The 25,025-nt window shown below is 35.9% G+C and overlaps 1 protein-coding gene and 1 pseudogene across 15 annotated transcripts in view; one reads left to right on the forward strand and one right to left on the reverse strand.

The window, feature by feature from the left end:
- TRPC1 (transient receptor potential cation channel subfamily C member 1) overlaps nucleotides 1-25,025 on the forward strand; it is a gene marked incomplete at both ends in the record, with an annotated part of 50,720 nt that overhangs the window by 23,301 nt on the left and 2,394 nt on the right. For 4 of the 14 annotated variants that reach the window (XM_084231263.1, XM_084231269.1, XM_084231272.1 and 1 more), the window contains 6 exons: nucleotides 2,578-2,709; nucleotides 3,791-3,986; nucleotides 6,264-6,600; nucleotides 13,119-13,258; nucleotides 15,166-15,309; nucleotides 23,847-24,022. In XM_084231263.1, the coding sequence (XP_084087389.1) occupies nucleotides 2,578-2,709; nucleotides 3,791-3,986; nucleotides 6,264-6,600; nucleotides 13,119-13,258; nucleotides 15,166-15,309; nucleotides 23,847-24,022 (1,125 nt within the window). The remainder of the gene's footprint in view (nucleotides 1-2,577; nucleotides 2,710-3,790; nucleotides 3,987-6,263; nucleotides 6,601-13,118; nucleotides 13,259-15,165; nucleotides 15,310-23,846; nucleotides 24,023-25,025) is intronic. The other 10 variants (XM_084231271.1, XM_084231274.1, XM_084231275.1 and 7 more) reach the window with 7 other exon arrangements.
- Nucleotides 20,104-20,758, reverse strand: LOC311169247 (zinc finger CCHC-type and RNA-binding motif-containing protein 1-like; annotated as a pseudogene). The gene has a single exon. The product of its transcript is annotated as a zinc finger CCHC-type and RNA-binding motif-containing protein 1-like (transcript).

The raw sequence follows: 25,025 nt of genomic DNA on the forward strand, positions 1-25,025 counted from the left end.
AGAGGAAATCTATATTTGTAAAATACTGGTTTTGAGATTTCAAACATGGGCTCGTTCCAGGGATGATGAGGTCTAGGGGCTCCCCTCCCCTCCCCTCCCCTCCCCTCCCCTCCCCTCCCCTCCCCTCCCCTCCCCTCTTCCCCTCCCCTCCCCCTCCCCTCCTCCTCCTCTCCCTCCTCCCCCTCCCCTCCTCTCCCCTCCTCTCCCCTCCTCTCTTCTCTTCTCCTCTCCTCTGTAAAAAGTACCTAGTAGTACTGATTTATTTATTTAATAGTAAAATGATTTTTAAACATCCTTGTTTATTTTTTCACAATATAGGATTTCTCCCCTCAAGTACAGTCACCATAATTTTCCTACCACCAAAGTTCTCACAGTCCCCCTACTACAGTCCACTGCACTCTTCTTCCCACATGTTTTCTACTCTCTCCCTCTTTCTTCCCCTCTCCTTCCCCTCCTGAGAATCTCAGATCTACAGTCTGCTTTCAGGGGCTAGTCTTACAGCTTATCTTTGTCTGATCCTTTGTTTGGTTTCTCTAGATTCCACATATAAGTAAAACCATCTGATATTTATCTTTATCCTTCTGGCTCACTTTGCTTAGGGAATAATCCCTGTAGTTCGGTCCATGTTGCTGCAAATGGCATGAGTGTATCTTTTTTGATCCCTGAGTAGTATTCCATTGTATATATATACTACATCTTCATCCATTCATCTGTTCTGAATTATTTAGGTTGTTTCTATATCTTGGTTATTGTAAATAGTGCTGCTGTAAACATAGGAGTGCAGGTTTCCTTTTGAATTAATGTTTTGCATTTCCCTGTTGTTTAGTGATGATGAGCAATTTTTCATGTGCTTGTTGGCCATCTGAATGGATTTTTTTTTTTTTAAGATTTTTTTTTTAAAGATTTATTTAAGCACTGGGTACAGTCAGAAGCACGAGAGGGTGAGAGAATTCACCAGAGCCAGAGCGGGGAGCAGAGCAGGCAGAAGGACCGAAGTACACTGCTGAGGGGAGCAGCGGGCGGCAGGAGAGGTCTGCGCCCATGTGAGACCCTCCTCCGGTGGCCGGGGAGCAGCCGGGGATTGAACCGGCGCTGCAGAGGCTGAGGGCAGCTTCGCAGCCCAGCACTCAACCACTGCGCCACCGGGGAGGCCCGCCATCTGAATGTCTTCTTTGGAGAAGTGCCTATTTAGCTCTTCTGCCCATTTTTTTGATTGGGTGCAGCAGCCAACCACTTGTGACCTTATAAACTCTTTCTTTTTCCCATCTCCTGTTTGTTAAATAAACCCTGTTGTTGATGGACCCTGAGCCTGATTGGTCTTGGAACAGTGTGTGTTGGTGAGAACCCACTGACAGTTACCTGTTCCCCCATCTAGGTCACTGTCTCTTAACATTGGTTGGGCACTCTCTTTTTTTTTTTTTTTTTAAAGATTTATTTATTTATTTATACAAGCACTGGGTACAGTCAGAAGCACAGGAGGGTGAGAGAATTCACCAGAGCCAAAGCGGGGAACAGGACAGGCAGACTGATGAAGTACACTGCTGAGGGGAGCAGCAGGCGGCAGGAGAGGTCTGCCGGCCATGTGGGACCCTCGCCGGTGGCCAAGGATCTAGCCGGCACTGCAGAGGCTTTGGGCAGCTTTGCAATCCAGCGCTCAACCCATGCGCCACCAGGGAGGCCCTGTCTTTTGTAGTCTTTAGCACTGTTTCATTTGCTGCTCCAAGAAGACATTCCCAGCTGAGAATGTCAAACCTAGCAGTAAGGAAGAATAAACTGCCTGGTACCTCCTAGACTTGGAGCTTTCTCCCCACTCTTCACATCTTCACACCCCCGGGCATTGCTTCCCCCTCTTTTCTAATCACAGCATTCCTGCCATTGGGGGAGCCAGTTTTCTTTTGAGTGCCTATCCTATTGACTCCCTTCTTGGCCATCTCATATATTAAATACATTTTTGTAGTTCAGATTTTGGTTTTCTGGGCATGAAAAAAAGACTTCGTTTGGTCACTTACAATTTCACTTAGAATAATGTTGGGTTCAGGAATAGGAATTTAAAATTTAAAATTATATTGAACAATGGAAAGTGTTGAGTCAATTAAAAAAAAATACTAGACAATTTCCTTAAAAGAAACAGAAACATTTTCAATGTATTTTAAAATATTTAATTTTTAAGACCTTTTTTTTTAAGATTTTTTTTATTTATTTATACAAGCACTGGGTACAGTCAGAAGCACAGGAGGGTGAGAGAATTCACCAGAGCCAGAGCGGGGAGCAGAGCAGGCAGACTGAAGTACACTGCTGAGGGGAGCAGTGGGTGGCAGGAGAGGTCTGCATGCCATGTGGGACCCTCCTCCGGTGGCCGGGGAGCAGCCGGGGATTGAACTGGCGCTGCAGAGGCTGCAGGCAGCTTCGCAACCCAGCGTTCAACCGCTGCGCCACCGGGGAGTGCCATAAGTCTTTTTTAATGCAGGTCATAAGTCTACTACAGTTCTGTTTTCATTTCATAATACTTCAATTTTAGGTTAAAATACTAATATGTCTATAATTTTACTTTACATTATAAATCAAATTTTATCACAGGTTTCGTCTTGATATATATCGATGTTTGGCCAGTCCAGCTCTAATAATGTTAACAGAGGAAGATCCAATTCTGAGAGCATTTGAACTTAGTGCTGATTTAAAGGAACTAAGCCTTGTGGAGGTGGAATTCAGGTGGGAGTAAATAGAAATTGTAAAACAATGAAGTCGTTTGTTAAATGCAACTATTTGTTCTTAGGTAGTTTTAGTTATATAGTAAATGCGAAAAGTCTGAGGGAAATATTAGCCTTAAGGAAAAGAAGTTTTTGATTTTTTGAGTTATAATTTTATGTAGCCAGTTCTTGGAAAACCCTATTGTGTAGAAAGATTGATCAATTAGAAAGTTCCTGTTTTCCCTTCATCATTTTGAGAAAAATTCGTATTGTTTTCTGATGTACAACCCCAATAAACTCATTATTTCTTATTTTATATCTAAGTATTTAACTCAGACATAAGTTTAATGTATTTGACATTTAAAAAAAATATTCTATTAAGATGTCATAGCTTCTCTCAAATTGGTTTATTTCCATCTTGTAAAATCAGATTAAGTTTCAAGAAGTACAGATTCTGAAAGTGAATTCTTTTTTTTAGAAAATGTTTATTTTGTAGACCTGGGATAGATCAGAAGTGCAGGGGATGAGAGGATTCACCAGAGACAGAATGGGAAGCAGACAGGCAGATTTACTGAAACACACTGCTAAGGGGAGCAGTGGGCGAGACAGGAGACATCTGCTATGCCATATGTGGTTAGCTCCCTATCTGGGGACCGAACTCAGGCCTTAACGCTTAACCTCTAGGCCACCAGGAAGGCCCCTGAAAGTGAATTCTTTAGTAGGTGCATTTCAGTGTCTGTCTTTCTAACTTGAGTTTTGTTCAAATGCGCTCTTTAAAAATGTATCGCGATACTATTAAAATATCAGGAGTAACATAAACATGTTTAGTCTATTAAAATAACGTCTAGATAAAAATTAGGTAATCATGTTTATTGGATAGCATTAAGATGTTATTTCTATTGGATAAGTTTCCCTAAACTGGGGAGAAGTTATGCCCTGGAAGCTAGCCTCTTTTGGCTAGGAGAACAAAATGACTTCAGATTTTTTTTTGAAGCACTTATCAGAATTAAAATATTACTGAATAAATATTTTCCAGTGAAAATAGCTTAATTAGAAGGTGGATGTGACATTTCTACTAATAGATTTACACTTCCATTTTGCAGGAATGATTATGAGGAACTGGCTCGGCAATGTAAAATGTTTGCTAAAGATTTGCTTGCACAAGCACGGAATTCACGTGAATTGGAAGTTATCCTAAATCATACATCTAGTGATGAACCTCTTGACAAACGGGGATTACTGGAAGAAAGAATGAATTTGAGTCGCCTAAAACTTGCTATCAAATATAACCAAAAGGAGGTATGAGATTTTCTGTGATATATTTAAGATATTTCCTCTACAGAAGTCTAGTGTCTGAGAACAAAGTCTTTGGAGCAACACACTGGTTAAGATCCTAGAATGTTCATAAAAACTGTGTGTCCTTGGGAAAGTTACTGAATCTATCTGACCTTTAGCTTTAAAAATTACTTTAGAATATATAAAAAGTTTAGCACAATAAGTATTAGCATTAAGCAAGTATTCAATAAATGGTAGTTACTAGTGTTTTTAATAATATTAATTATAGTAATAATACAGATGTTAATTTAATGTTTTTACTTAGTAGTGCTATGCAGGTAAGATTGTGTGTATTAAGTGCCCTTATAATGAAGTTCTCATCTTATATTTTGTCTGTCTTAGGTTTGTTTTATTGATCTGGTTATAAATAGCATTTTCTATAATGATAGCTCCTTTCTGTTTAATTCATTGTGAAACCCAAAGGTGGAGAGGTGCATGATATGATAACTAAGTTGAATCTGGCTCTTCTGGCATCATTCCTTTTTATTAAGGGAAATATCTACTTCTTTTCTACTCCCCATACACACACATACATATGATCAGGAACTTGAAGAAGGAAGGTATGCATTTTAAATTTCATTTTTTGAGATAATTTACTAAACTTGGGTGTTTATGTGTAGATAATGATATCTAGTTGATAGTATGTCTTCTAAGGTATGACTCTTAAGATTCATTTTTATCAGCATAGATATTGGAATAAAAGTTGCTTATCAAATTTATATTAACTGAAAAACATGTCCTAAAATAGTAGATGGCAAGATATAGGGCATTTGGGGCGAGGAGCAGATTTTCTTATTATCTTGGTTGAAGTTTAAGCCTCACAATAGCTTTATGATTCAGGAAATTGATACAGGATTTTTGAGATGTTTAAGATTACCTAGATACTTTATTGTTTATTCAGATAGCTGGCCTCAAATCCTATGCTTCTCTAGAATTTCAAGGTTCTTGCCCAAAGTAGAACATTTATAGGAATATAATTAAGTACAAAGATTTAGATCAGCATAGTTACAAAATAATAAATCAAAAACATACCTACGTGTCTTAAAAAGGAAACACGATGCTGATATGTGTAAGTAGAAACAGATTTGGAACCCTGATGTAATCTTGCTCAAATACATTTTGACAAGACCCACTGACTAGATCTAGGTTAATTTATTACTTCCGTGTTCTACAACTTACAACTGACATGAAATACTAGAAAATGATAGAATAAAGAGACGAGATACAAAATCAATATAAGTGATTGGAAAGGAACCTCAACAAGAGGTGGACAGAACCAAGAGAACCAAGATTATCCTAGTTAGTGTAGAAAAATCTAAGAACATTTTCCTAATCATGTGTCTGTGTGTCTCTCTGTCTGTCTCTGACACACACACACACAGATATATATTCATCCCTGAAAGACTCACAGAGGATAAGCAAATACTCAGTTTTAAAGAAAATGAAAGAAAAGGAAACCTGAATTAATAGTAATATTTTTAGTTGAAAGGAATAACTCTACTTATGAGAATGAATGAAAATGTAATTTAATTTTTCAAATTCAATGTTTATATATAAACAAAGGGGAAAATAATACTTCCCAATTGTTGGTAGACTTTGTTTAGTTAATCCATCCTGAAACCAAACTGCTCTCGGAACCTTTGTGGTGTTAAACATATCATAATCATTTTATTATTCTCTTGGATTCTATAAGGAATTAGCAAAGTGCCCAGTGAGGATGATTTGTCTCTGCTTTACCATGTCTAGGGTCTCAGCAGGAGAGAATTCAAATGACTGGGGGCTACAATCATGTGGAGTCTTCTTCACTCATATGGCTGGTGCCTGAGTAGCAGATGAAGAATCAGGAACTTATATTAAGTAAATGCTATGAACCAGGCACTATCCTAAGAACTTTACATTTAATTTCCATAACAAGTTTACGAGTAGGTGTTATTGTTATTCCCATTTTACATGGGAAGAATTTGAGGGCTAGAGAGGTACAAAAACTTGCTCAAGGTCATTTAATAAGTGGTAGAATTTGGACTTGAATCTAGGTAATCTGGCTCCAGAGTCTATGCTCTTAACCTCTATACTCTTTTTATTACATACTGGGGCAGGAGGTTGCAGGGAGGGAAACCGTGTTGACTCTATAGAATTGATTTTTAAACTGTTATTAAAACTTTTAATATTAATTAAATAATGATATTGATTTGTATTTAAAGATTTTAACTTTCTCTTTGTATGTGCATGTGTCCTTTTCAGTTTGTCTCCCAGTCTAACTGTCAGCAGTTCCTGAACACTGTTTGGTTTGGACAGATGTCAGGTTACCGACGTAAGCCCACCTGTAAGAAGATAATGACTGTTTTGACAGTTGGCATCTTTTGGCCAGTTTTGTCACTTTGTTATTTGATAGCTCCCAAATCTCAATTTGGCAGAATCATTCACACACCCTTTATGAAATTTATTATTCATGGAGCATCTTATTTCACATTCCTGCTGTTACTAAATCTATATTCTCTGGTCTACAATGAGGATAAGAAAAACACAATGGGGCCAGCCCTTGAAAGAATTGATTATCTTCTTATTCTGTGGATTATTGGTAAGTCTTAAGTTAGTTCAAAACTGCTTTTCTTTAGCTTGTTAATTCTCCTTTACTTGGTGGCATTATAATATCTATGTTCAATTTGTTAGTTTACACTGTTTATTACAGCAAGAATTTGGGTATTTCCGTGATTATCGAAAATTTAACAATTTTGTAAAGATCAATGCTCCCAAACTTGACAAGGAAACAGATCTTTTATTTAATGTTACTTAATTATATGGAAGTTAAAAAAATTCTTTTCCTCTGTCTTTAAAATTTTCATGCTTGTTAAAGCAAGAAAACAAATTTTACAGATGAATGTTTTTTGGTATAAGAATATGAACCTTTTCTTGGGTATTTGGAAAATGTGATACATTTTATACTCAGTTCAATTTTAGGATTTTTATATTTTTATATACTAGTTTTCCATTTAAGAACCTAAGAACTATATAGTTACAACTTACTTTATCTCTATTATAGTTTATTTAAATTTAGATTTAAAGAGTTCCTTGTGGGCCTCCCCAGTGGCGCAGCGGTTGAGCGTTGGGCTGCGAAGCTGCCCGCAGCCTTTGCAGCGCCGGTTCAATCTCCGGCCACTGGCAAGGGTCCCACATGGTGTGCCGACCTCTCCTGCCGCCTGCTGCTCCCCTCAGCAGTGTATTTCGTTGGTCTGTCTGTTCTGCAACCTGCTCTGGGTCTGGTGAATTCTCTCACCCTCCCATGCTTCTGACTGTACCCAGTGCTTGTATAAATAAATAAATAAATAAAATCTTTAAAAAAAAAGAAAGGGTCCCTTGTGACTCACTCTATAAATCAGTTCTTTGTAATGAAAGCAGATACCTTTAGAAATGCATTTTCAAAAATAAGACATTTTAATTTCTGAAATTCATTTTACTGTATAATGAATATCTTAAGCAACCTTTTGCAGTTTTTATTACCCTCTCCATTTTTTGGAAGAAGAGAGTGGGAAGCTGAGATACAATCACATTGTCTATTTATGGTCTTTTAATTACTTTTTATTTCTCTCTGATCTTCAAGCTTGTTTTTTATGTCAGCACTTCCCATTTGTCCTTCTACTATTTGCTATAGAGTAAAAGAATATTGATATTTGTCTTTTATATGATAAAAAACAGTTATTGAATATGCACTTGATTATTTCAGTCATTAAATAATATGGAAGATATACAATGTTACTTTTAGTTCGGGTATAAAAAATTTCAAATTTTAAGATTTTTATGTAGAAATCAGTTAATTTCAAATAAATTAATTTCAATCAGTTTTACTTTTAGCTGTAGTGAATCCTTGATGGATTAATGTTTAAAATTAGGTAGGTAAAATAATATACATGTGAATTCAAGATTAAAGAGAATTAAATGATTCCTTGTTGTTAATATTTTCGTTTTTCTCTCTTACCTCAAATTTGCTTACTTTTTATTGTTTACTCACCCATATTCCCCACCGCAGACCATTGTGCTTCCTTCCTTCCTTTTCCCCTTTGGTGTCTCAGTTCTGTAGTCAGCTATCAAGGGTTAGTTTTTCAGCTTGTCTTTATCTGACTATTAATTTAATTACTTTATATTCCACATATTAGTGATACCATCTGGTATTTATCTTTCTCCTCTGACTTACTTCTCTGGCATTATCCTTTCAAGCTCCATCTATGTTGCTGCAAATGGCATGAGTTTATCTCTATTGATCACTGAATAGAGTGATCTTTTGTTCTTACCTCAAATTTAATATTTTATTTTCAGAAATAGTTTATACTACATTGTGTAGAGTTCCAGATTGCATTGTTGTAGATCTTTACAGTGCAAAATTGTGTTATATAAGTAGGTAAACAATTTTATGCTGTAAGGAATCTCAAAGAAGCATTTTTCCTCTCTGTTCATTTAAAGTACTTCTGAAAGCTTGTTACAGAACCTTGCTCAAAAAAAAAAAGGACTTTTTATTTCATTTACCTGTAGCCTGTTTAAGTAGTAGTAAGAAGGAATATTTTCTTTGTCTCTTAAATAATAATTGAGTTTACCTAAGTCTAAATAAATAACAATCAAATTAAAATTTTGATTCTTAGTATCATTAAAAACACACTGAACTCAGTCACACTTTTCTCTGGATAGCATAAATATTGCTACTGTTGTTGATTTCGTAATAATAGTAAAACTATGGCTACTCTTTTTTAAGCGTCATGACCCTATATACACACGTGCACACATACACAAATAGGATTAATTTTTCTAATCATCTTCTGCCTTAGGAGAAGAGTGCAATGTGAATTAAGACACTTAAAATTCTTGCAAGTGTTTTACTTTTCTCAGGTCCACTTTCTGCTTTGAAACAATTAAATCTGAATAAACTTAGCCAAGGATGTCTTCTAAGCCTGTTTTGTAATTACATCACCATGGGTTTCCTTATATGTATAAATCTGAACCTGTTGTAAGGAGCCATGTAGGGAGAGTTTGCCTGCTTGTCTGAAGCAGTATTTCAAGCAGTGAGCACAGTGACTTCACTCATGACCACTTTTTTTTTTTTTAAAGAGGCATGTATTATTTATTTATTTGTTTGTTTGTTTGTTTATACATGCACTGGGTACAGTCAGAAGCGCGGGAGGGTGAGAGAATTCACCAGAGCCAGAGCGGGGAGCAGAGCAGGCAGAAGGACCGAAGTACACTGCTGAGGGGAGCAGCGGGTGGCAGGAGAGGTCTGCGTGCCACGTGGGACCCTCCTCCGGTGGCCGGGGAGCAGCCGGGGATCGAACCGGCGCCACAGAGGCCGTGGGCAGCTTTGCAACCCAGCGCTCAACCACTGTGCCACCGGGGAGGCCCATGACCACTTTTTGTACATCTATTTCTTGCTGCTTTTCCTTAGCCCTCTGGAAAATAGTTGGTTAATTTATAAAAAGCAAGGTAGGAAAAAATGAAACAATGTGTTATTAAATAGAGAATGTTAACATATTTTTACTTAATTTTGGGGGGTTAGAAGATAAAGCAGCTATTATAAAAACATTTATTTATTTATTTTTAAAGATTTATTTTTATTTATACAGAAATGGGGCTACAGGCCAGAGGTGTGGGAGGGTGAGAAGATTCACCAGAGACAGAGTAGGGAGCAGAACAGGCAGATGGACCGAAGACACTGCCGAGGGGATCAGCAGGCAGACAAGAGAGGTCTGCCGCGCCAGGTGGGCATCTTCCTGGCCGGCCAGGAATTGAACCGAGCTGCAGAGGCTGCAGACAGCTCCACAGCGTTGCGCTCAACCCACTGCACCACCCGGGAGGCCCAAAACTTTTTTTTTTTTTTTAAGATTTATTTATTTATTTATACAAGCACTGGGTACAGTCAGAAGCACGGAGGGTGAGAGAACTCACCAGAGCCAGAGCGGGGAGCAGAGCAGGCAGAAGGACCGAAGTACACTGCTGAGGGGAGCAGCGGGCGGCAGGAGAGGTCTGCGCGCCATGTGGGACCCTCCTCCGGTGGCCGGGGAGCAGCCGGGGATCGAACTGGCGCTGCAGAGGCTGCCGGCAGCTTTGCAACTCAGCGCTCAACCGCTGCGCCACCGGGGAGGCCCAACATTATTTTTTTTAATAAAAAAAAGAAGAAAAATGTTGTGTACCTACTTTGTCTAAACACAGGCAGAAATAGATACTGCCCAGTACTCATGGAGCTTATGGTCTAATTAAAACAAAAAAACACATAAACCATTTAAGAAACACACAGATAAATGAAAAATCACAAATACTAAGTAAAAAGTCATGGAATTAAGAGAACAAGCTTTTTATAGGGCATTTACCTAGCATGGAGGTTGGAAAGGCTATCTCGAAGAAGTGATAAATGAGCTAAGTTTTAAAGGATAAATTGGAATCAACTAGGAGACTTGGGAGAGAAGAGTACTCTAGGCTGATATAAAAGTTACTCAAAGACCCTGTGGCAAGAGTACACGTACAAAGAAAGGCCTGAGTGAAAGAGTGGAGCAAGGCAAAGAAAAGTAGTGAAATTCAGGATGGAGCTGTAGTAACAAATACCACGCCTGACCATGAACAATCTTATAAGTCATGTTAACTGATTTTTACTTTATGATAAGAGTAATGGAAAATCATTGAATTTTTTTTAATTAGGTGAGTGACACAATCAGATTTCCCTTATGAAAAGATGATTCTGGCTACAGTGTAGTGAGTAGGTTGGGCAGCTAAGGCTGTGGCAAGTGTTATGTTGTAACGCTCTATTTTATATTCTGCTTTAAAATGTCCTAATGAAAGAATGAACCATTAAACTTTCCTGGATAATACTGTTCTTTGGTACTCCTAGGAATGAATATATATATGAATACACACACACATATGTAAATGTGTGTGTGTGTGTATAGATAGATAGATAGAGAGAGAGAGAGAAACTTCTGACCAAAAAAGGGGAAGGTGTTTTTTTTTTTCATTTGGGTATATTTATTCATTTAGCAAATTTTTTGAGCACCCACTATATATCAGGTCCTATTCAGAATAATTAGGATACTGGTTAATAAAGAATCCTACCTTTGAAGAACTTACCCAGAGTGATGGAAAGATAGTTAATAGTAGACATAATAAGTAACAATAGACAGTGTTAGAAAGTACTAAGTACTAAGGGAAAAGAAGGCTTGAAAAAGAGTTAGGGGTCCTGGGAGTAGGAGGAATGGGATTTGCTATTTTAAACAGGATGATCAGAGTAGTTAAGAACACGAAGTGAGGGAGTCAGCTAAATGAATCTCTGGGTGAGGAACTTCCAGACAAAGAGGAGAACTAACGTAAGGGCCCTGAGCTAGAATTTTGTGTGCTCAGACAACTGGAGGGAAATAAGGGAACGAGTGTGATAAAAAGTCCAAGGAAAGATCTATAGGAGATGAAGTCAGAAAAGAGGTAATAGAGCACCTTGTAGACATTATGAGGAATTTGGTTTCTCCTCTAAATAAAATGAGAGGTGTGAAAAAAATCGTGATGCCCCACTATACATAATCAACAGCAGTGGATTTTCATTGACATTCACATTGAAAGGACACAATAGGTTGAAGCCTGGCACCAAGTTTACTTAACTTTGTAGAAGGCTATCAGGAAACACAACATGGGTCAGAATAACAGTTTCAAACAGATACTCATTGGAAAGTCTTACAAAAGTCTGAGGCTCCTTTCCAGACTCATAGTGGGCACACTGAGCTGGCAAGGACCAGACTGGGTTGGTATAGCTTACCCCAGATTTGGAAGCCTCAAATCTAGCAGGAACTACATATCTTATAAAGCCCAAGAACCTGACTCTCACTGCAGGCACTCTCTAAGGCTTAGTCTGTGTGTTTCTCAGCATGTTTTTATTCAGTTCTAGCTGTAAAACCCTTTGGGTTCTGTGAGCCCACTCAGTCCTCTTAGTCCAGATGCAGTTTCCTAGTCAATGGTTGTCTTTATAATGATGTTGAACATAGCTGACCTCAGGTATTTTTTCTTAACATAGGAAACCTCTTTAATAGGTAATAACATGAAGTGATGACTCCATGGGGAAAAATTCTAACCTGCTTTTAATCCTTCCTCCTCTGGGAGCTACTAGTAAGGTTTTCAGGTTAGAAGTATCTCTTGCATTTTAAAAGGGTTACTCTGGTTGCTGTTTTAAGAATAGATTTTAGGGAGATCAAGGTACAAATAGGAAGACCAAATAGGCTATTTCAGTAATCCAGGCAAGATAGGATGGTGGCTTGAAGTTGTAGTGGCAGTAAGAAGATTTAGGTCTTAATTATTTTGACAGTAAAGCCAAGAGGGTTGCTCTTGCATTGAATGCACAGTTTAAAAAAAAAAAAAAGTGAGTCGAGTATGATTCAAGAGTGTTTGGATTGAGCGGCTATTGGAATTGCCGTCAACTGAGACTGGGAACTCTGCAAGTGCAGTGAATTAGGAGGCAGAGATTATTTGTTCAATCTGGACATATTTAGGTATTCTTTTGGAGATGTAGCATAGCCAAGTACCTCTACAAGTTGAGTGTAGGTGAGAGGTTTAGAGAGATAAATTGTTATATAAATATAGGCTGAGTTTAGAGATAAACATTTGAAAGTCACACATAGATGGTATTTACTAAAGTCATTAGATGAAACTGGATGAAATCAATAAGGGAGTAGAGAAAAGAAAAGGAGTGGAAACTGAGCCCTTGAAGGGTATGTATGAGAGATGAAAATTTATTTGTTTTCTTATGCTTGTTTCATATGGTGGCTTGAAGTTGAAGTGGCAGTAATCATCCCTGACTCATCACGTTTCTTTTTAACTGTGCCTTCAGTGCAAGAGCAAACTTTACTGGCTTTATTGTCAAAATAGTCAAGACCTAAAATCCCTTACTGAGGAATATATTATCATGTGAAAGTTGAGGTTATTTTCACTCAAAGCTTGAGAACATTTTACTTCTTAATTTTTTTCCTTCTGAGGAAGGCTGTAACTCACCTGTTATTTATTGAATACTTTGAGTTTTAAAGTATCCTTTAGTTTAATATTGAATTAAGAGAGCATTATCTGATTTCTTTTTCTTCTCTTTTTTAGGAATGATTTGGTCAGACATTAAAAGACTTTGGTACGAAGGGTTGGAAGACTTTTTAGAAGAATCTCGTAATCAACTCAGTTTTGTCATGAATTCACTTTATTTAGCAACTTTTGCCCTCAAAGTGGTTGCACACAACAAGGTGACTATTGACTCTATCAATTGGGAGCACAAATGAAGTTTATTTAGGAAAAACTGGAGATACTAAGTTATATAACTCAAAGTTACATTGGCCCAAACCCATTTCTAGTGTATTTTCATTTCAAACCTGTCCCTGAGCAAGGAAAGTGTGCACATTGTTGCCTTTCTTTCCAGTAGTGTATGGGATGTCACTTACCTTTAACTAGTGGTTACCTGTGAGTCAGACACTGTGGTTGACATTTGCTGTACTTTGTCTCATTTTATCCTTGCAGACATATGTGTGTGAGACTTAAGTTCTTATTCTCACTTTGCAAATAAGGGATAAATAATGAATAAGTTACTTAGAGATACTAAGTAACTTGCCTAAGACCAGGCAGTAAGAAAGCAAGACTGATTTAAATACAGATTTGCCTAGCCATTTTCTTTCTGCCAAATCCTAGTTCTTTATATCTGAGCTCAGTTTGTTCACCTCATTAAACTGTATTTACTTAAAATGAAAACACAAAATAACTTAAATTGATTAATATTATGTATCTTTATATCTGCCAGGAAAAAATTTTATCTGAATGGAATTCACTATATGGTATTATAACATTCCAAATCATGGTTATTATTTTCCATAGCTTAAAAAGTGACAGAATGTAATAAATGTAATTAACTTAAAAAGTGATGTAATTATTTTCATCAAAAATGAAATGCCTATGTTTTTAAAGTTTAGAATTTGATAAAAATCTAGTCTTATAAATATCCTATAATTTTACTTTTGTCAAAATTTAAGCTCTCCCAAGTATGGAAATGTAATAGATTTTATAGTATATTATGTTTTATATTAAATATAAAAATGCAATACAATATTTTTTATTAAGCTAAATTACAGAAAAGTTTTATATCAGTTTACTTTATTAAAAAACTCTATTCCTTTAACTCATCAGTAGAATAGAAGTCTATTGTGTACATTCAAAGACTAGAGTTGTGAAATTTGTTAAGAAACTTAAAATTAAAACAGATAAATATAGATTTTATAAAGAAATTAGGACGCATTGTCCCTTTAGTTCTAGAATTGAGGTGCCCTTTTAAAGTGAAAGGGAGCATTACTAATGACTATACTCGGAAACTGGTATATAACCTGGGGCTCTTATAGGCACTGGAATATGTGAGGAATAATACTATAAGTCTAGGTACAGTAATATACTTTTTTTCTTGGCATTTAAAAGGGACAAGAACCTTTATGGTTTATTCTAAAATCCTGAGTCAAAGGCTTTTAATGCACACATACATAAAGTAATTTAAATTTAAAGTAATTTAATATACACATACATTAAGTAATTAAGCACACAAAGTTTATGTTATGAGATTTAAGAAAAACTTGCCAAAATTTCATTTATAAAAAGTTTCATAGCAATTTTTTTAAATTTTATTTATTTATTATTTATATTTATTTATTTATTTTTGGGTAAATTTTTTATTTTTTTATTATTTAAATTTTATTTTTATATTCCCCTTACAATTACAACCCCCTTATTTTGACTCCAACCTTCCTTTCCCCGCCCCCCACACCCCATAGAGTGTCTCTGGTTCATAGTTGTTTGTTGATTTTGACATTTTCTTTCTTATAGTTATTCTTTTTCCTGGTCCCTTATTTAAGTTTTCTAGATTCCTTTCATAGCAATTTTTTAAAACCTAAGAATTTCTGTGAAAAACTCTATGTAAAGTTATAGTGCCTCATATACATGAAATCTATTATTTATTCAAAACATTGCTATTTCTTTTTAAAAATGAGAACCATATAAAACAAATGGAGATTCCCTATAAGGAGACATAATTAAAATAGTTTTCTTTCTTTTTGTTTTTCTTTCCCTAAATTGAGAGAATTGTTTATTTTTGATTTTTTTTTCTTCCTGATCTTAGTTTCATGATTTTGCTGATCGAAAGGACTGGGATGCATTCCATCCTACACTGGTGGCAGAAGGGCTGTTTGCATTTGCAAATGTTCTGAGTTATCTTCGTCTCTTTTTTATGTATACAACAAGTTCTATCTTGGGTCCATTACAGGTAAATAATTAAAATTTCCTAAAAAAGTGTTTGTTAGATGTCATTATTACTATGGCTTTCTGTTGTCCATTAGAATTGTTCCCTCATGATGTTAAGGCTAAACTTTGCTTTTGAAAAATAATTACAATTGGAAGGAGAAGCATCTTCATTTGCTTTGTTTCTTGATGAATGATAATCCTTTACTTTCAGGTATTCAAACATGATTAAATTGTGGTTTGTTATCTCCTGCTACTCACTCCATAGACAAATATTTTTAAAATATAGTTAGACTTCAGAGAAGAGAGGAACATAAAAATCTGCTTTTTGTCAAAATGAATCTTACGTTTCAAGTTTTAATCTCTAGTATAAGGGAAGTCATATGCAAACAGAAATCATACTTCATGGTGATTTTGAAGATATGTTAGCTCTAGTTTAAAAAGCGTTTTCACTTTTTAGTATATTAAATATACTAAGTTGGAAAATAGACTATTTGAGTTAAAATATTCAGTTTGTGTAGTCCAGCTTTATGTTTTTTAGTTCAAGAAATGGAGCTTTTGAGAGCACAGGACCAAATTTTAAATCTTTTTACACTAAAGAAAGGACTCATAATTGGTAGAATTTACTTCACAGGTTTTAGCAGTTTGTTGTTTTTAGAAGATGGGATCAACTCTGTTAGATGACTAACTCTACATAATGTGCTAAGTTACAAGTCTGAAAATCCGAAAAAAGTTCATTTTTCCTTAATCAGTCAAAATTTACCAACAATTTAGATCCTTTTTTAATATTCTTAAAGGAGATATTTTAGATAAAAGGTATAATGATCTCTCTAAAAAGGTTATGAAAATAAATTTGTAGGAAAAAACTGGTGTGATTTGGTTTTTGCTCCTTCAGCAGTTTCCTGAAGTATGGCTCTCTTAACTGAGTGTGCTCTGATTGAAATAATGATAGTCAGATGCTCTGATTGAGATAAATTTGAGACACACCACATACTGTATATCTTTTTTGGGAATTCACAATGCATATTATCACCAAAGCCTCTGAGAAAGAAATAATGAAATTTGTTTCATTACTTTTTCAAGGTATCATTAACTAAATTTACTTAAAGTCATAGCCATATTTTTCATAAAATATACTCAAGTCTGTTTCTCTCTAAAACATGTGTGAAAGTGGCTTAAACTATTGTTTTGACTTAATTTTGTCACTAATATCCTATATAAATGTTTTAATCAAGTAGTTTTATGTGTACATTGATAAATTTTATTTTTTGATAAAAACTGATGAGGTGATATCACTAGGTTTCTATATTGGAAATTTATCAATTTCTACAAAAGTTAAAAATGAGAGAGTATAATTTTATTTTGGAATAAAATTATTTTCTGACTTCTTTTCCACCCAATATGGAGTAATAAGAATTGGATTCACCTTCCTGCCTGAAACAACCAAAAGGGAAAAGTAACGGCAAAATTTATGAAACAACAGTTTATAAGAAGCTAGATGTAAGGCAATTTGGAACAACAATCTTTAAGAAACAAGAAATAAAGATTGTCACAAGCTACTGCCTTTGAGAAATTTTGGCTGTTATGCAGAGAGAGTAAACCCAGCCAGAGTCTGACTGGGTTTAGGAAACAGATCTGAATGTAGTGAGACAAAAAGGAAAGTTGCAGGAAAAGTTACTAGAGGGGGAAAAAAAATACAGTGTAAAACTTCCAGAGATCTGGAGAGCACCTCTGTTGAGTATTGAACAGAATGCCAGTCAGCATGTGCCTGTGCCTGTGGAGATACAGCTGGTGACACAATCTGAAAAGATTAAAAGAAACTACTCAGAGTTTACAAAGGCCCATTTTACACCAGCCAAACTGGAACACCCTATTATACACTAGTCATTGTATAGAGCACTCAGGAGTGTATTGCCTTTATACTACACATTGCTCTGATCCCACCAACAAATATGAAAAGATAGATCTGAAAGGACTAAACTAGTTTCCAAGTAACTTATCCAAAAGTGACACAGATATTGGAATTAGCAGATAAGAATGCCAAAACAATTCTTGGAATTGCATTTTATATGTTCAAGAGGTTTAGAGATAAGGAAAACATTTTCAATGACTCAGATCAAATTTGTAGAGAAAATTGAAATGAAATTTTTCATTTTGAAAATGAAAAGCTTCAATTCAGAGATGAGACATGTTCTGAATGAGATTAATGGCAGATTAACACCAGTGAACTGTGAAACAGCTTCAGGTGGCCCAAGAGTCCTGTAATTGGTATCTCTGAAGGAAAGGAGGGACAGAAAAAAATTTTTTTGAAGAAATAACAGAAAAATTTGCAAATTTGGTAAAAATTATAAATCCGCAGATCCGTGTAGCTCAAGGGCTCTTTAGCACAAGAAACAAGGGAAAACTTAACCTAGAAATCATATTCAAATTGCTCAAACTCAGTAATAAATATTGAGAAAAGCTTTTTTTTACCCTAAAGAGGAATACTTAACAGCAGGGAGAGAATAAAGATCTAGTTATATACAGAAGGGAAAAAATAATAATAGTTTTCTTATTAAAAACAATGTAAACAAGGAGACTAGAAAAGTCGTTAAGCTGGTATTCTATGCTCAGTGAAAACATCATTCAAAAACAAAGATAAAATAAAGATGTTTCCAGACATAACAAAAGCTGAATGCATTAGTCAGAAGAAATATAACATATGGAAATATATATATATATATATATATATATATATACATCTAAACAAAGGAATGAGCAAAAGGAACAAAATACAGGTGTTCCACAAAGGAAGTAGTAAAATACATTGCCAAATAGCGTTTTTTTTTCTTGTTAAATTTCTTTAAAAGATAATAGCTATGATTGAATCAGGATTTGGGAGGAATCTTACAATAATGATAAAGTGCTCCTCTATCTACCTTTATCTCCTAAACCTGTATTTTTTCTCCAAATGAAAAAGAAGAGGAGGAGGTGGTGGACTGAAAACAGAATAGGTGATTCTTTTAAGTATAAGATTGTGGCCTTGGCAATCCTGAGTCAAGTAAAGTCTCTTTCTCGGTTTGCTCCTCTCATTAGATTAGCTATTTGAGACTTTTCTCCCAAAAAGTATGAGTTAAAGAAAGTTTTACCTATAATTACATGAGAATGTATATGTGTACATAGATAAGACATTTAGTGTATCTAATCTGACAGTAATTTAAAGTACTCTGTCAATCTCTGCTATGGTATATTGCAATGTATGAATAATAGTGCCAATTGATAAAATGGATGACATTTTAAAAGTAAAAAAGTGGACTATTAAAAAGACTAATGATAATGTATTTGGATTTTGTAAAATATGCATACATGTAAAATGTTTGGCAATGATAGTTTAAAAGTCCAGGCTGGGAGAAATGGAAGTATATTTTTATAAAGTTCCTAGATGAGTAGTGTAATATTACTGGAAAGTAGGCTCTGATAATGTGTGAAAGATCTATATGCTTAAAATTATACCACACTATAGAGAGAAATTAAGGAAACATACCTTATTCATAGGCTAGAAGACTCAAACTAGTTAAGATGTCAGTTGTCACCAATTTATTTATTTATTATTTTTTTAAAGATTTATTTTTATTTGTTTATACAAGCACTGGGTACAGTCAGAAGCACGGGAGGGTGAGAGAATTCACCAGAGCCAGAGCGGGGAGCAGAACAGGCAGAAGGACCGAAGTACACTGCTGAGGGGAGTAGCGGGCGCCAGGAGAGGTCTGCGCACCATGTGGGACCCTCCTCCGGTGGCCAGGGAGCAGCCGGGGATCAAACCGGTGCTGCAGAGGCTGCGGGCAGCTTTGCAACCCAGCACTCAACCGCTGCGCCACCGGGGAGGCCCTAGTTGTCACCAATTTAATCTGTACTTTTTAACACAATTTCAATAAAAATTTGAACATGTTTTTTTATAGAAACAAGCTGATTCTAAAATTCTTATGGAAATATGAAAGATTTAGATAATCCAAAACAACTTTAAAAAAAAAGTGGGAGAGCTTTCAAGATTTATTATAGATCAACAGTAATGGAGAGTATACAGTATTGGTGTCAAGATAGACAAATAAATGAATGTTGATTCATACCTCACAACAGAAACAAAAAATAAAGTGGATCAGAGTCTTAAATATCCAGGCCAAAACTATAAAACTGCTAGAAGAAACCATAGGGGAAAGTCTGTGTAATCTTAGGTTAGGCAGATATTTTACAGGTGGAAAACCAAGAGAACAATCTATAAAACAAACTGAGACATTACACTTCATCAAAATTTAATACTTATCTTTATTTTATTTTATTTTATTTTATTTTAAAAAACAAAATTCTCTTGAAAATTTTATTAACATTTAATAAAAATAGATCATTCAACTCTTTCAGTCTTTATGAAATTTTTGTTTTAAAGATGAAACTTATTTCACAAGTCCTCATGTAAACCAATCAGACACAAATAAGCTTTTATACTGAACCTCTCAAACACATCTTTCTATCTATCTTTTTTGGGGGGATGACATCAGCATTACTGTCACAGCATTTTCTTTTTATTCAAACAAACTTCAAGATTAAAAGTTATGAACAAATCTTAATTTTTTTTTATTACTCTGCTAAGGCAAGACAGAAACATGATACTTTAACATTATTTTTCAATTTCCTATGATGTATTTTACAGTAAAAGCTATTTGGTACTAAGTGTTCTTATGCTCAAATTCTAAGAGTAATCTTTAGTCCCAGCTGAACTTGGTATTGCAAGATCAAAAAAAATTTTTAATTATGTTTAATGAGATTTACATAAATAAATACAACTTTAATCACTAAGTTCTTCCTCATCACTGAAATATGTGCTTTTCTTTATCCTCGGGCATCTTGAGTCATCTGATGTTGAGGGACCCCCTGAACTGGGTTTCCACTTATTTTGTTCTTCTTCAATTTTGGCTTGCTGGAAAGCTATGACCTGACTGAGGCTGTCAAGGGCAGGATCTTCACCTTCATCTTCACTTTCTTCTATTCCTTTGATTTCTTCTTCTGTTTCAGGAATTTTCTTTTTTTTTCTTTTTCTCTTTCTTCTTAGGAGGTTCACGTTCTCCAAGCATATTTTTAGGACAGGCATAACTTAGGTGTCCACTTTCCCCACATTCATAACACTTAGATTTATCAAAGTAGTTTCGCCTTCGGATGAACTCAGCTGCCCTTCCATTATTAATAGCAATGCTGGCTTTTATCACTCTACCGAATAACTGTTTGTTGTTTATGGCCCTTGTACAATTTTGTGCAGAGTCTTTATCCAAAAACAAAGTGAATGCAACCCCTTTACTCTTCCTGGTGTCTTTATCTTTCATTATAGTAACCTTTACAACCTTGCCATACTTGGAAAATATCCGGTATAAATCATTATTGGTCAGGGAAAAGGGCAAATTAGATACATACACCGTACTTTTACTTGGGGCCAGTCCACCATTCATTTCTTCAGGTGGGGCGGGCCCGGAAGACCACGAGGGCTCGAGGGCGCGAGAGCTCGGCTCCAGGGGACTCTGCCGGGCTCCTCGCCCCACGCAGCGGGCCCCCGCATCACTGGTCCTGGGAGGGGTCTGGCGCCTCCGAGCCGACTGGCCCAGCGCAGCGACTCTTCCTGGCTCCTGGGAGACGCGGGCCAATACTTATCTTTAAAAGATACTATTGTTAGAATGAAAAGGCAAATCAAAAACTGAAAGAAAAATTTAGCAGACACAGTTCATTTGCAGCTTTTCCTACCCTTTCCCACTGGACTGTTGTTTCTGTTGTGTACTGTAGTTGTTCATTTATCTTTCAGGGGTTATTGACTTTGCTCCCCTGCAATTAAGTTGTGAATGTATGAAGGCCGTGAGCTTTGCATCTTCACTGTGCTGCTATCTTGCTGAACTCCCTCATTGATAGAAGATTGTATCAAGAAGATGTGGTCTATCACTATGGAATACTATTCAGCCATAAAGAAAGATGATATATTGTCATTTACAGCAAAATGGAAGGAGTTAAGGGAATTATGTGTAGTTAAGGAAGTCAGAATGACAAAGGCAAATACTGGACATTCACAAAGTAGGCAATATGACAAAGAGTAAAACACAAAAGCTGATGGACATTATTAAATGAACTGAAGTTTCTGAGGTTAAGAGAAAGAGGGAAGGGATAAAGGGTCAAAGTGCATAAGAGATGGTGGGGAGGGAGAGAAGAAAAATTTTGCTAAGCGTGTATCTGACAAGGATTTAGTATAATATAATCAGTAATAACAATCAGGACTCAACTAGTCTGCTATAATGTGATATATGTGTTCCTAAAAATTATTGCAATGTATGAAATTATGTGATGAAAATCACAGAGCTTATGAAGAAAACGGGGTTAGGGAATACAACACTCAAAAACTTTATCAGTGACATATAAACAAAGAAATTATAATAACATTTATGAATCTTCAGTGGTAGGAAATACATGAACACAAAGGGGCATGTGGGAACTTTGGTGGTGATGGGTATGTTTCCTACCTTGATTATGTTGATGACTTCATTAGTATATACACATGTCAAAATGCATCAAGTTGTACACAAAAATGTATGCAGCTTACTGTATGTCACTCTACTAAAAGTTAATGTTTTAAAAAGCGAAGTGAAAAAGTCAGTGGATGTTAACTTTTCTCTATAAATTTACATAAATATAATTTCTATAATGAATAAAATTAAGTCAATCAGCCAGAAATATTTGTAAATCTAACTACTAATCCCACAATTTATGAACGTTAAGTAAAATATCAGAAACCCTATGTGGACTAAACTCATAGAAGAGAATTGCTTAGATTTCTTACTGAGTAATCACCATCATAATCATGACATAGAGCATTTCCACGGGCAAAGGTTATACATGGGGCTAGTAGAAATCATGTTCAGAGTGAGTTGAGAGAAATCTAGTCAGAATCGTATATTTCCAAAGTAAATTTTTCTGATTATAGAAGTAATTCATATTCTTATGAAGTACTTGGAAAACATAGTAAGGACAAAAGAAAACAATCAACTATCATCTTATAATCATTCAGAAGTAACTATCATTTTGGTGAATGTCAGTTTGCTTGTTTCTAGTTTGCTTTTTTCAGCTTACATTAATCATAAACATTTCTTCAGTTGGTTAAGTTCTTCTGTTAAATTATTTTTAAGGGTGCCATAGTATTCCATCATAGGAATAAATCACTATTTAATAAATCCCCTATACTTGAATATGTTCTAATTAGGAAATCCTCTCTTGCAAAACCACTGATTCATAGTGAAAACTTTTGCAATTTTGTAAACCAATAGTAAATCAATTTAAAAAACAATCAAAAGCCATGTTAAAAAATTTAAAGAATTTGAGTTAGTTTGCTAATCATATTTACTACTAAAAATTTCTTTCAAAACCAAGAAACCAGAATTAAAATATTGATAAAAAGAAAGGATTTAATATGTAGAATTCACTTACATATTTGGAGCATTTAAGGAAAGGGAATAAAAACAGTAAAAAGGAAACATGCACTAGGAACTGGAAAGAAGAAGGGAGAAACAGGAAATCTAAACTTGTCATGGAAATGAGGTCGGAAATCACAGCATACCACACTTACTTTGGAGCTGTAATTTCCTTTTTTTTAAAGATTGATTTATTTATGCATATAAGAGCTGGGGTACAGGCCTGAGGTGAGAGGATTCAGCAGAGACAGAGTGGAGAATGGGCAGACTGACTGAAATACACTGCTGAGGGGAGCAGCAGGCAAGACAGGAGAGGTCTGCTGCACCATGTGGGTCACCTCCCTAGCTGGGGTTGGAACCCCTGCTGCAGTGGCTAGGGATAGCTTCATAGTGCTGCAACTTAACCCCTTGTGCCACCAGGGAGGCCCCTCCTTTTATATTTTCACGCCCTAAATTTTTCAGTCAAAATATTTAGCATTAGGGCCTCCCCGGTGGCGCAGCGGTTGAGCGCTGGGTTGCGAAGCTGCCCGCAGCCTCTGTATCCCCGGTTCCATCCCCAGTTCCATCCCTGGTTCCATCCCCAGCCACCGGGCGAGGGTCCCACAAGGCGCGCAGCAGTGTACTTCATCAGTCTGCCTGCTCTGCTCTCCGCTCTGACTCTGGTGAATTCTCTCACCCTCCCGCGCTTCTGACTGTACCCAGTGCTTGTATTAATAAATAAATAAATCTTTAAAAAATATTAAATGAAATATATGTAACCGTGACTTTATATTTGTAAAATTTAAGAAGTGTTTATTTCCTTTAGGTTTGAGCAAAAAATGTTCCTCCTGTCCTTTGCCAGCAAGGCCTTTTCTTAAATCTCCATGTCTTCTCTATGTAATTTCAGAGCAACAGTGTTCTCTGCAGACCTGATCCAGATTCAAGGAATGTACCGTCCAACATTCACAGTGTTGGGATGATTAGAATGGCTTTTTGTTAGGCAGCTGGATTGATTGTGGAATGAAAGGAGTAGCTCTTTTCTTCCTTTTATTGTCCAGTCATTTAATGTTTCATATTTTATTTTCCTCCACCTATCTAATATATTCCACAGATTTCAATGGGACAGATGTTACAGGATTTTGGAAAATTTCTTGGGATGTTCCTTCTCGTTTTGTTTTCTTTCACAATTGGACTGACACAACTGTATGATAAAGGCTATACTCCAAAAGAACAGAAGGACTGTGTAGGCATCTTCTGTGAACAGCAAAGCAATGACACGTTCCACTCGTGAGTATTTTTTTAAATTTCATTTTTTTAATTTCTAGTAAATATATTTCTCTATCATGTTATATATAACTTTGTGCCTACAGAAATAGGACTTCAAGTTTTGTTTAAGAGATTCCTTTTTTAAACTCAGAATCTTTCGTGCTTACTTCAGCAGCACATATACTAAAATTGGAACAGTATGAGGATTAGCATGCCCCTGGGCAAAAAGGACATGTAAATTCATGAAGTATTCATGTTTTTTAAAATAAAAATAAAATTCAGAAACTTAAGAAATTTTTGTGAATCATTTGCATAATCATCTTTATGTATGGAATATTCAATAAATAGGAGACCTAAGGTATTGGCTCTTCTGCTTTGTATCTCAACAAGATTCTTGGCATTTTGTTAGCATTCTGTACTGGACAGTTCTTTATCTGTCCTACTTACTGCAAGATGTTCAGCATCTCTGCCCCTCAAATATTAAATGCTAGTAGTCACTGTCATCATTGTTAAAAGCAAAATATTCACATTTTCAATACTTTTAAGGAGGACATTAGAACTGAGAATCATTATAGCTTATGATCAGTGTGTTCCCCTCTAATTTACTATATCATAATGAATTGAACAACCAATTATGAGGCAGCCAAAATACCTTCTTTCATTCTTTTTTTAAAAAGATTTATTTTTATTTGTTTGTACATACAAGAATTGGGTTTTAGGACATGGGGCGATGAGAGGATTCACCAGAGACAGTGGGGAGCAGAACAGGCAGACTGAAATACACTGCTGACGGGAGCAGTGGGTGAGACAGGAGAGGTCTGCTATGCCATGTCGGGTAGCTTCCTGGCTGGGGATCGAACATGCTGCAGTGGCTGCCCATAGCTTCATTGTGCTGATATTTAATCCCTTGGGCCACCAGGGAGGCTGTCTTCCTTCATTGTTAATGGAGAAGGGATATGGAACTACTCATTTCTTATGTTCCTATCATATACAGTCTATTCTTTAGCTATTTGCATTTCATTTT

The sequence above is a fragment of the Talpa europaea genome, assembly GCF_964194135.1.
Source record: "Talpa europaea genome assembly, chromosome: 4".
Classification (NCBI taxonomy): domain Eukaryota; kingdom Metazoa; phylum Chordata; class Mammalia; order Eulipotyphla; family Talpidae; genus Talpa; species Talpa europaea.